Source organism: Ursus maritimus, unplaced genomic scaffold (genome assembly GCF_017311325.1).
Source record: "Ursus maritimus isolate PB19 unplaced genomic scaffold, ASM1731132v1 scaffold_36, whole genome shotgun sequence".
Taxonomy (NCBI): Eukaryota; Metazoa; Chordata; class Mammalia; order Carnivora; family Ursidae; genus Ursus; species Ursus maritimus.
The window spans coordinates 24,003,038-24,014,805 of NW_024426230.1; the positions used below are offsets into that span (position 1 = coordinate 24,003,038).

The 11,768-nt window shown below is 38.3% G+C and overlaps 1 protein-coding gene across 3 annotated transcripts in view; it reads right to left on the reverse strand.

Annotated features, from left to right (window-relative positions):
- L2HGDH (L-2-hydroxyglutarate dehydrogenase) overlaps positions 1-11,768 on the reverse strand; it is a 43,374-nt gene that overhangs the window by 30,915 nt on the left and 691 nt on the right. For all 3 annotated transcript variants that reach the window (XM_040620884.1, XM_040620883.1, XM_040620882.1), the window contains exons 2-4: positions 8,281-8,396; positions 7,424-7,575; positions 1,814-1,945 (exon numbers count right to left, since the gene is read on the reverse strand). In XM_040620884.1, the coding sequence (XP_040476818.1) occupies positions 1,814-1,945; positions 7,424-7,575; positions 8,281-8,396 (400 nt within the window). The remainder of the gene's footprint in view (positions 1-1,813; positions 1,946-7,423; positions 7,576-8,280; positions 8,397-11,768) is intronic.

The following is an 11,768-nucleotide window of genomic DNA, read 5'->3' on the forward strand; positions in this document are numbered from 1 at the left end:
GGAAAGGTAGTGGTAGGAAGGGGCTTGAGCAGAATACTGGGAGGCTGGAGCATTCTGCTGTTGATCAGGTACTGGTCGCACTTTATAAAAATTCATTAAGCTGTACAGTTATGATTCTTGTTGTATGCTATGATTCAATAAAAGTCAAAAATCAAGGCAGATAGAAGATGAGAGTGGAAAGATACAATGAAGAGAGAAATTAAAACCTAAAAATAAATGCTTAAACCTAGATATCTGGCAGGAGTGGGGCACAAGGGTGTCCTGAGCTCCTTGCAGCCACATTAAACACAACACAATCAATCAAATGATTCTGTGTTCATAAGGTAAAAACAAGTCAATTATGCTCAGAAAGAACACCATTATTCTTAGAGCTGAGGTCTGAGAGAATCTCTCCTGAGGGTTCTCAGAGACAGATGTTGTGTAACACAGTGAACAACCTATGTCTCAACCCTCATCCTAACCTCATCCTCATCCAATGTCACAATGACTTCTCCATAGGCTGATGCCATAAAACCAAAGAATAATTCAAAGGGTAATTTGGTAAGTGGGATGGGAGAGAAAAACACTGCAATGCAGCTGTGCCACTTGGGTGGTGTAGATGTATGGGAATAAATGGTCTACATATTCTCCAGGATATCACTCATAAATAGTATTTTTATTTCCCATAAACCAAGTTTTGATAAGCATTGCCTGGCAGTGAGTTTAAGGTCACGTTTCTAGGACAAGTACCTGAGTCCAGCTATTGTATGTTGTCAATAAAAAGGGGGTGCACCCAGATGGCTCAGTCAGTTAACATCCAACTCTTGGTTTCAGCTCAGGTCATGATCTCAGGGTCATGAGATGAAGCCCCACATCAGGCTTCACTGGGCATGGAACCTCCTTAGAGTCTCTCTCTCCCTCCCCCTCCTCCCCTGCCTCTCATAAAAGAAGAAAAAAGAAAAGAAAAGAAAAGAAAAGAAAAGAAAAGAAAAGAAGGGAAGGAGGGTGGGAGGGAGGGAGGGAGGGAGGGAGGGAGGAAGGAAGGAAGGAAGGAAGGAAGGAAGGAAGGAAGGAAGGAGGGAGTTTAGATAGTCATTAAAAGCCATTGTATTGTGGTGACTCTACATGGTATTTTTTGCTTATATTGAATTTCTGAAATTGGTACGTTAGCACATACCTCTGCCTCTTACCCCCCAAAAATGATGGTGGTGAGGAAAAGGAGATACAACCATTCTTTGGAATAGTTAGTGGAACTGGGGATAGGACTGATAGCCTCTAAAAGACTATCAAAGAAAGTCAATATGCAGAGTAAGTATTTAATTATTATTCATGTCTCTTTTATAAATAAAAGATCTGTTCTCCCCATAGCATGTTCTAAGCAAGATACTCTACAACCTACCCTTCACATGCCTGGATAACATAGCCACCCTCCTCAAAAATTTTCAGTGTATGCCTACTAACTTCAAAGTTATTAGCAGGAATATTAAGTCTTTACACAAGCCTAATCCTGCCTTTCCAGTCTCGTCTGTTATCTCTCCCTACCCACCCTGGGAATCAACCACACCTTACCACTCACTGCTTTCCCAACATGCCATACAGTCTCAGACCTCCTCTTGTCTTTGCTTATGTTCTTCAGATTTGGTATTTTCTCACAGGGAAAGAAGAAATCAGGTGTTCAGAGTTTGTGGCAATGCCTTCTGTGGCTATCACCTCACTGTCCCAGAAGAGTGATTCTTGCTTCCTGTAAGTTCACACTCAGCCTCCATGTCACAGGCCTGAGTCCTAGATGAAAATGCCCTTGTGAGCATGTATGTGGGGTTAGTAAATCACTTACCCTACAATATGGCTCCTTCTTCTTTATATCTTCCTGTTGGATTAGCCTCAGGCCCTGAACACCATTCTGCAGGCCTCTCTCATATAGGGCTTGAAGTCTGGGAATTTCTTCTTGTTCAACAGCTACTATAAGCTTAAAAACAAAAACAAGATAAAGAATGTGTAGAATTAAAAATATGATCAGCTATAAAAAGATAAAGTCAATAAAAAAGTCATAAATTATCACATGACTCGAATTTGTTTGATTTTTGTCTACTTCTCCCTTTCTTAATGACCTCAATTTCCTCCTCCATTGAAAAAAGTTGTCTTAAGAAAACTGCATTAAAACAAATTTTCCCCCAAAGTGAGATGTAGCCTCAATTTCCATTGCTGCCATCATAGTTGCTACATGAATCTTAGCCACAGTGACTGTTATCAACATCACTCACTCAATTCTAAAGGGGAGAGTAGCACAGGGGGCATAGTCTTTATAATTAAAAAAACAAAAAAACCAAAAACAAAACCAAAACAAACAAAAAAACAGAAAGGCCTTCTTATTTCTGTAAGAGTATATAAAATACCAATATATCAGAAAGACAGTGGTATTCGGTGTAATGGTATATCACTAACAGAAAACTATTTTATTTCCTGGAATAAAGAATATTATAAACTATTTACTAATGCATTAAACTGCAGAGGAAAAAAACAGTAAATTAATCAACTTTACTCAGGATTCTTTTCTATTTATTTCTGGGCAAACTATCTGTCTGAGGTAGTTTCGTAAAAGCTACTGGCAAAGAAAAGCACAGGTGCATACTCACAGGTACACAGAATTCACAAATTGCTATTTCATAGCAAGAAGTCACCCGAATTTTATGAGATGATACTTTTAATCAAGTTGTAAAGGTTATTTAAATCAACAAATAATTAACCTTAAAAATGGAAGTGGAATCAAGGGACACTATCAAGAAAGTGAAAAGACAACCCAAGGAATGGGTAAGAATATTCACAGATCATATAGCTGATAATGTCTAATATCCAGAATATATAAAAGAACCCTTATAATTCAATATAAAAAGTGTAAATATAATTTTATATCTTACTTTTTTCACTTAACACTTTGTCAGGACCATTATTCCACATTATTTTAAAAAAATCTTCATAGCATCTTTAATAGCAACAAGAAACTTTTATTCTTAGGGCGCCTGGGTGGCTCAGTCATTAAGCGTCTGCCTTCGGCTCAGGTCATGATCCCAGGGTCCTGGGATCGAGCCCCACATCGGGCTCCCTGCTGGGCTCCCTGCTCTGCGGGAAGCCTGCTTCTCCCTCTCCCACTCTTTTGCGCTCTCTCTCTGTCAAATAAATAAAATCTTAAAAACAAAACAAAACAACTTTTATTCTTAAAAACTACATGGAGAAGACTTACAAGGAAATATTATGAATAACTGTATAGCAACAAATTAGATAATCTATATGAAATGGAAAAGTTCATAGAAAAACATAAACTTCTGAAACTGACTCAAGAAGAAAATGAAAATAACAAGAGATTGGATTAGTAACTTTAAAACTTCCCAGAAAGAAAAGCTCAGGCTCAAGAGCTTTCTTTACACATGAATGCTGCCAAATGTTTAAAGAAAAATTAGCTCCAATTCTGCATAAACTCAAAGAACAGAAGAGGGAATACTTCCTACCTAAATCTATGAGGCCAGTATTAGCCTGACATCCAAACCAAACACAGATATCAAAAGAAAATAAAACTGCAGACCAATATCCCATATGAATATTGATGCAAAAATCCTGAACACAATACTAGTAAACTAAGTGCAGGAACATAAAAAAAGATTATATGTTGTGACCAAGAGGAATTTAATGTAGGAATACAAGATCAATTTAACATCCAAAAGTCAATTAATATAATACACCATATTAATAGAATATAAAAACATGATTGCCTCAACAGAAGCAGAAAAGGCATTTGAGAAAATCTAACACCCTTTCATGATAAAAAGCACGTAACAAACTTGGGGTGCCTGGCTGGCTCAGTTGGTAGAACACATGACTCTTGATCCCAGGATTGTAGGTTCGAGCCCCACGCTGGGTGTAGAGATTACTTAAAAATAAAAATCTTGAAAAAAAAAAAAAAACTTTAACCAATCAGCAATAGAAAGGAACTTCCTCAATCTGACAAAGGGCATCTATAAAAAACCTACAGCTAGCATCATACCTAATAGTGAAAGATTGAATGCTTTCTCCCTAAGATCAGCAACAATACAAGGATGCCCATTTTCATTACTTCTATTCAACACTGTATTTGTGATTCTTCCTGGGGAAATTAGGCAAGAAAAAAAATATATAAAAGGCATCCAAACTGAAAAAGAAGTACAACAATCTTATTTGCAGTTGACATGATCCTGCATATAGAAAAATCCTAAGGCGTCGACACACACCCATAAAACTATTATAATGAATTTAGCAAGGTTGCAAGAGAAAAGAATATACAAAAATCAGTCATATTCTATATATTAGCAATGAATAATCCAAAAAGAAATTAAGAAAAAATTCCTCTCACAAAAGCATCAAAAAGAATAAAATACCAAGGAGTAAGTTTAACAAAAAATTGCAAGACCTGTACACTGACAAATACAAAACACCGTCGAAAGAAATGAAAGAAGATCTAAAAAAATGGGAAGACATTCCCATGTTCATGGTTTGCAAGATTTAATATTGTTAAGATGGCAAAACTCCCCAAATTTATCTATAGATTCAACATAATCTCTATCAAACTTTCAGTTATTTTTTTTTTGGAGAAACTGACTAACCAACCCTAAAATTCATATGGAAGCGCAAGGGACCCAGAATAGCCAAAACAATTGTGAAAAAAGGACAAAGTTGGAGGACTCTAACTTTATGATTTCAAAATATAATAAACAGCCATAGTAATCACGATACTATGGTATTGGCATAAAGATAGACAACATCAATGGAATGGTATTGCGAATCTTAAACATACCTCTTACATTTATGCTCAACTAACTTTTTTAAAAAGGTTTATTTATTTATTTATTTGAGAGAGAGAGAACAGGCGAGCACGGGGTGGGGCGGGGGAGAGGAGCAGAGGGAGAGGGAGACTCAACTAGACTCCTCACTGAGCTCGGAGCCTGACGCAGGGCTTGATTTCACAACCCTGAGATCACCACCTGAACTGAAACCAAGAGTCGGATACCTAACTGCGCCACCCAGACGCCCTCGACTAACTTTTTTTTTTTTTTAAAGATTTTTTTTTATTTATTTATTTGACAGAGACAGAGACAGCCAGCGAGAGAGGGAACACAAGCAGGGGGAGTGGGAGAGGGAGAAGCAGGCTCATAGCAGAGGAGCCTGATGTGGGGCTCGATCCTGGAACGCCAGGATCACGCCCTGAGCCGAAGGCAGACGCTTAACCGCTGTGCCACCCAGGCGCCCCCCTCGACTAACTTTTAATAAAGGTGCCAAAACAATATAGAAAGAACAGTTTTTTCAATAAATGGTGTTGAGACAACTGCAGAACCACATGCAAAAGACTGAAACCGAACCCCTTCCTCACACTATATACCAAAATCAATTTAAAACTGATCATATACTGTAAGTATAGGTGCAGGGGGTGCGGTGGGGGGCTCTGCTTCCGGTGGCAGGGTCTGGGGAAGAAACAGTAGACCAGCTGTGAAGGTGGTAAGCCCCTGAAATAGCCAAAGAAGCAGGCCAAGGAAATGAACTAGGAAGATAAGGCATTTAAGCAGAAACAAATAGAGAAGAAACTCAAGGGGCTAAAAGTGAAAGCTACAGGAAAGGCTCTTCTGGTCACAGTTGCAATTAAGAAATTAGGCAAAAAGTAAGCTGCTCCTTGTGCCTGAGGCAATGGTGATCCTTAATTCCGAAATTCCTGTTTACACATCTAGATTACCTGCCATATCTGTTGCCACCTACAGCTAGAATAAAGTGTCCTCTTGGATCCTGTTGTACATGTAGGAATAAATTTTTGTAAAAAAACAAAACAAAACTGTAGCGTACAGTGGCTCATCTTCTCTTCAGTTCTTTTCACTCAGCCATTTCTACCTTACCTCTGAGTCAGAGAAAACCCAGCCTAGAATCCTGCCAAAGTCTACTCTTTGATCTTTGATCTATCCCAACTCAGTACCACCTGGAATTAAACCAACTCATTGTGGGGTGGGGGGTGGTGATAATAGATCTAAATGTTAGAACTAAGGCTATAATCAAAGCCTTAGAAGAAAAAAAATGTATGAGTAATTTTTCAGGTTAGGCAAAGATTTCTGAGATACCACACTAAAATTATAAGCAACAAAAGAAAAAAGATAACTGGACTTCATCAAAGTTAAAAGCTTCTGTGCTTCAAAATATATCATCAAGAAAGTAAAAAAGAAAATCTATAGGAGAAAATACTTAGTATTTAAAATATTACTATTATTATTATTTTATTTTACACATAAAAATATCTTAATATTTTAGTAGCGTTTTAGTAAATATCATATAGCTGATAAGCAGCTGTATCCAGAATATATAAACACATACAACTCAAGAATAGAGACAAATAATCCAATTTTTAAACGGGCAAAAGAATTGAATAGACATTTTTCCAAAGAAGACAAATGAGTGGCCAATAAGCATATGAAAAGATGCTCAACACCATTAACTGCTAGGGAAATGCAAATCAAAACCACATTGACGTACCACTTCACGTCCAGTAGGATGGCTAAAATAAGAGACAGACAATCACAGGTGTTGGCAAGGATGTAGAGATACTGGAATCCTCACTAGTTGCTGAAGACAATTTAAAATTGTGCAGAACTTTGAAAAACAGTTTAGAAGTTCCTCAAAACGTTAAAATTGGAGTTACCAAATGACCCAGGAATTTCACTCGTAGGTATGCATCTGACACAAATGAAAACATAAGCCCACACAAAAACTTGTACATAAACGTCCAGAGCCGCACGATTCATAATAGTCAAATGCAGAAACAACCCAATGTCTGTCAGCTGGTAAAGAGGTAAAGAAAATGTGGTATACCTACACAATGCACCATAAAAAGGAAGAAAGTACTGATTCATGCCACAAGAAATGAACCTTGAGAACATTATGCGAAGTAAAAGAAGCCAGTCACAAAAGACAACATATTGTAGGATTCTATTGATAGGAAATGTCCAGAACAGGCAAATCCACAGACAGAGAAAGTATATTGATGATTGTCTGGAGCTGCGGAGAGGTAGAAATAGGAAGTGAGAGGTATTGGGAATAACTGTTAATAGGCACAGGGTTTCTTTATGAGGTGATGAATATGTTCTAAAATTAGACAGTGGTGATAGTTGCACAATTTTATGAATAGACTAAAAATCAAACTGAACACTTTGATAAAAAGATGAACTGTATGGTATATAAATTATATGTCAATAAATGTGTTCTTTTTTAAATTACATGGAGTTAGTCATACCACGTTTTCCAGTTATTTCCTAATATTAGATTTTGTAAATTACATAAAGAAAGAAAAGCCATGTTTTGTTTTGTTTTTTTAACTCAACATTAAACATCACTAAGAAAATGCTAGTTATAAGTAAGTCAAGGCCCTAGTAAAATGCCTTACCTTGCCACACTGCTTGTAGGAAATTCCCTTTTGGTTACAATACTCATAGATGAGGGCTGCACCTTGTACACACAATTTAGCTTTCAGAGATTCAGGTTTATAATAAATTCCACTATGTATGACACCACTGTTATGTCCAGTCTGGTGAACAGCTACCGGACAAGAGAAACAGGGTAAGAGAAACTACACAATGCATACAAAACCTGAGGAGTGGAGGAACAAACATAACTGAAGCTATTAGAGACCACATTATTGAACATTCTGTCTGGTCTGTTCTTACAGGCAGGGCACCGTAACTTCCTCTAGTAGCCATCCCTGGTGTCCACGCCACATCCCCCAGTCCATCTTTGACTTCAGTTACAACTGGTGCACAAACCCACCTCTCACCACCAGCAAACCACTTCAAGGGCCCATTATAGCTCTGGGCATTCTGCACGCCCATTCCTAACAAGTGGAGGGGTGAGGGGAGAGAAGACTATGGCTCAATATCCCCAGGGGTAATCCTCAGCCAGTAGAAACACTAGCTGATGGATAAATGAGCACAATCTTTGGAAATGTGTATGTAGCTCCTCAGAGATCCCAGAGGAATCAAGCTCACAACAGCAACCTTGATAAGGTACCCTCCTGTGGCTTTTCCTCCTTCTGGGTTTACCCTCCACACCCATTCATTCCTGCCTCCTAAACAATCTCTCAAATAAATCACCTATGCCCAAATTCTAGTCCCAGGCTCTGCTTTATGCTCTTCAATAACCCTAACTAGGGTACTAACACTAACATTCAACATGAAAGGTGCAGGACTGAAAAAATGAGCAGGTATTCAGGTTAGGCCCAAAGAGCAACACTGATATTATACATACCTAAATCTTTCTCCTTTTCCAGAACACCAATGGAAAGTGCTGGATGTCGCAGGATGAGTGCTCTGGCAGAGGCAAGGCCCACAATTCCACCACCGATAATGATTACATCAAATGAGCTTTAAGAGAAAGTCACCTTTAAAGTAATGCATGTTTACAGTAGATCTCATAAAACTTCATGTGCATAATTTTCATCACCAGTGGACAATTGGACTATTAATTTGTAATCATGAAAATCAAGTATTCATTGGGCTTTATGCTACTGGCTTCTTAACAAAAAAGCCTTTAAGAATTAGAGGCATTGCTGGGTCAGTAGTATAAGCAGCTACACCCAGCAGGCAGGGTAGCTAGTTGCCTAAGCTGCCTCTGTTGGGGCTGGCTGCATCTGTGATGGCTCTGTGTTAGGCATCACACTCTTCTCTACCATCTATTCATTTAAAGTCAAGTGCAGGGGCACCTGGGTGGCTCAGTCTGTTAAGCATCCGACTCTCGGTTTCTGCTCAGGTCGTGATCTCAGGGTCTTGGGATTGAGCCCTGTGCTCAGCAGGGAGTTGGCCTGAGGATTCTTTCTCCTTCTCCCTCTGCTCCTCCCCCTGCCTGTGCACGCCGGCTGTCTAATAAAATCTTTAAAAGAAAAAATTAGGAAGGGCATGTATAGTCTATCTAATGCAGCAATGAGAAGCAGAAAAGTTTACCTTTAGCACCTACCTCATGGCCAACAAATCTAGTCTTATAGGGACATGGCCAACCCTGCTTTTTCTATACTCCACCTATTTCATCTCTTCCTAAATTAAATTATTTTGATGCAAATCCTAAACATTATCTGTAAATATTTTAATATGTTATTTCTAAAAGGCCTCTTGAAAACATGTCCACAATACCAGTATTCTAATTTTTAAAAATATTTTTTTATTTTTTTGTTGTTCTTGTTTTTTAATTTTAACTGGCTCCATGCTCAAAGTGGATCTTGAACTCACAACCCTGAGATTAAGAGTCGCATGCTCTACCAACTGAGCCAGCCAGGCACCCCCAGTATACTAATTTTTAAAAATTTACAATAAACATTTTATATCATCAAATATTCACCATAAAACTTTTAGAGGAAAACAAAGGAGAAAACCTTTGGGATCTAGGGCTAAGACACCAAAAGCATGAACCATATTTAAAAATGTGATAAATTGGACTTCATCAAAATTAAAAAGTTTGTTCTGCAAAAGACCTTCTTAAGAAGACAACTAACAAATTGGGAGAAAATACTTGCAAATCACATATCTGACAAAGGACTCATACGTAGAATATGTAAAGAACTCTCATATAAACCATTTAGAAAATGGGCAAAAGATACGAACAAACATTTTATCAAAGAGGAAAGATATACAGATGGCAAACAAGCACATCAAAAGATGTTCACTACCATTAGTCATTAGGGAAGAGCAAATTAAAACTACAATGAGATATTGCTACACCCCCATTAGAATGGCTAAAATTTAAAAAAAAATGATAACACCAAATGCTGGTGAGAATGAAGAGGGACTGGATCACTCACACACTGCTGGTAGGAATGTAAAATAGCACAGCCACCCTGGAGAAAGAATACAGCAGTTTCTTTAAAAACTAAACATAAATCTTTGCCATCGTATAACACACTCCACTCAAGTCAGATAAGTGCAGTAGGCCTTGATGGTGGCACAACTTCCTTTGTTCTGTTCTCACTTGTACATAGGAAAAACAGATCTTTGGGCTTATATCTTACCCAATTTGGGCCACATCATTGGTCTCCCAATCTTCCTCAGGCCATTCTTTGGATTGTTGAAGATGTTAAAGGATATAATGGCCTCTTTTTGAGTCCCAAATACGGACTCCACTCATCTCAAGTCTTTCTGTAAGGGAAATTCTAATATTCAGAACCTGGATCCCAGGTGCATGACTTCATGTTTTACACCTTGGGAATCTCTGGTGTACTTTTCTTTTATAAATCAATACTCAATATTTCTCAATGGATACTCCTTCTATGGCCCTACATTAAAAACCATATCTACAGGGGCGCCTGATGGCTCAGTTAGTTAGGCATCTACCTTTGGCTCGGATCATGATCCCAGGGTTCTGGGATCGAGTCCCCACATTGGGCTCCCTGCTCAGCAGGCAGTTGGCTTCTCCCTCTGCGCCTCTCCCCTGCATGGGTGCAAGTGCGCACACTCTCTCTCTCACTCTCAAATAAATAAATAAAATCTTTAAAATAAAAACCATGCCTACAATGAAAAAAAATTAAGCATGTACTAACTAAACACGTTTTAGCAACTACACCCTTGGGCATTATCTCAGAAAAACATAAACCTATGTTCGTACAAAAACATGTACATAAATGTTCACAACAGCTTTATTCATAATAGCCCAAAATTATAAACAGTCCAAATATCCTTCAACTGCTGAATGGTCAAACCGTAATACACCCATACCACAGAATGCTACTCAACAATTAAAAGGAACACACTCTCATTATAGGCAACACCTTGGATGAATCTCAAAGACATCATGCTGTATGAAAAAAGCCAATGTCAAAGGTGATATACGGTGTGACTCCACTTATAGAACATTCTCAAAATGACAAAATTTTAGGGCTAGAGAATAGATTAGTGGTTGCCAACGTTTAGGAAGGGTGGAGAGATGGGATGTGAATATAAAGGGATTGGTAACACTAGAGATGTCTTTGTGGTAATGAAACATTTCTATATTTTGTGGTGGCAGTTACACAAATGAACACGATTAAATTGCATAGAAACACACAAACGAGTGCATGTAAAAACTGATGAAATCTGAACAAGGTCTGTGGATTGCGCCAATGTCAATTTCCTAGTTTTGATCTTGTACTATAGTTACGTAAGATGCCATCATTGGGGTAAACTGGCTGAAAGGTACATAAAATCTGGTTTGGGTTTTTTTTTTTGTTTTTGTTTTTTTTGGAACTTCCTGTGGACCTATAATTACTTCAAAATAAAATGTATAAACAAAAACTTCACTAGCCCTCCTTTTCTTCCCTCAAGAAAACCAATCCCAAAATAATGGTCTACATACGCCCACTGACTCACAAATCCTATCCCACTCTAATCCCCCTCCAAACCACTAACACACAGCAGCCAGTAACTTTTGAAGCCTCAACATTTAATCACTCCCTCTTCTTAAAAACCCTTTAAAAGCCTCCTAATGCTCTTAGAATAAAATTCAATGTGGTTAAATCCTTGCTGTGATGTAGCCTCTCTCCAGCGTCATTCCACACCATCTCTATTCCACTAAAAACAGTCACACCCATCTTGTCCACCTTCTAGTTCTTGAAATAGCCAAGAGCTTTCTAGCTTTAAAGCCTTAGCATAAGCCATTCCCTCTACAGACAGCAGAGAAAGACGGAGGTTTCTAATGTGACCTCCAAATTTCAAATCACAGGACACTTAATTTGTGCAGGCTTTGCTTAGCAACTGAGCTGCTTCTCAAAGGGG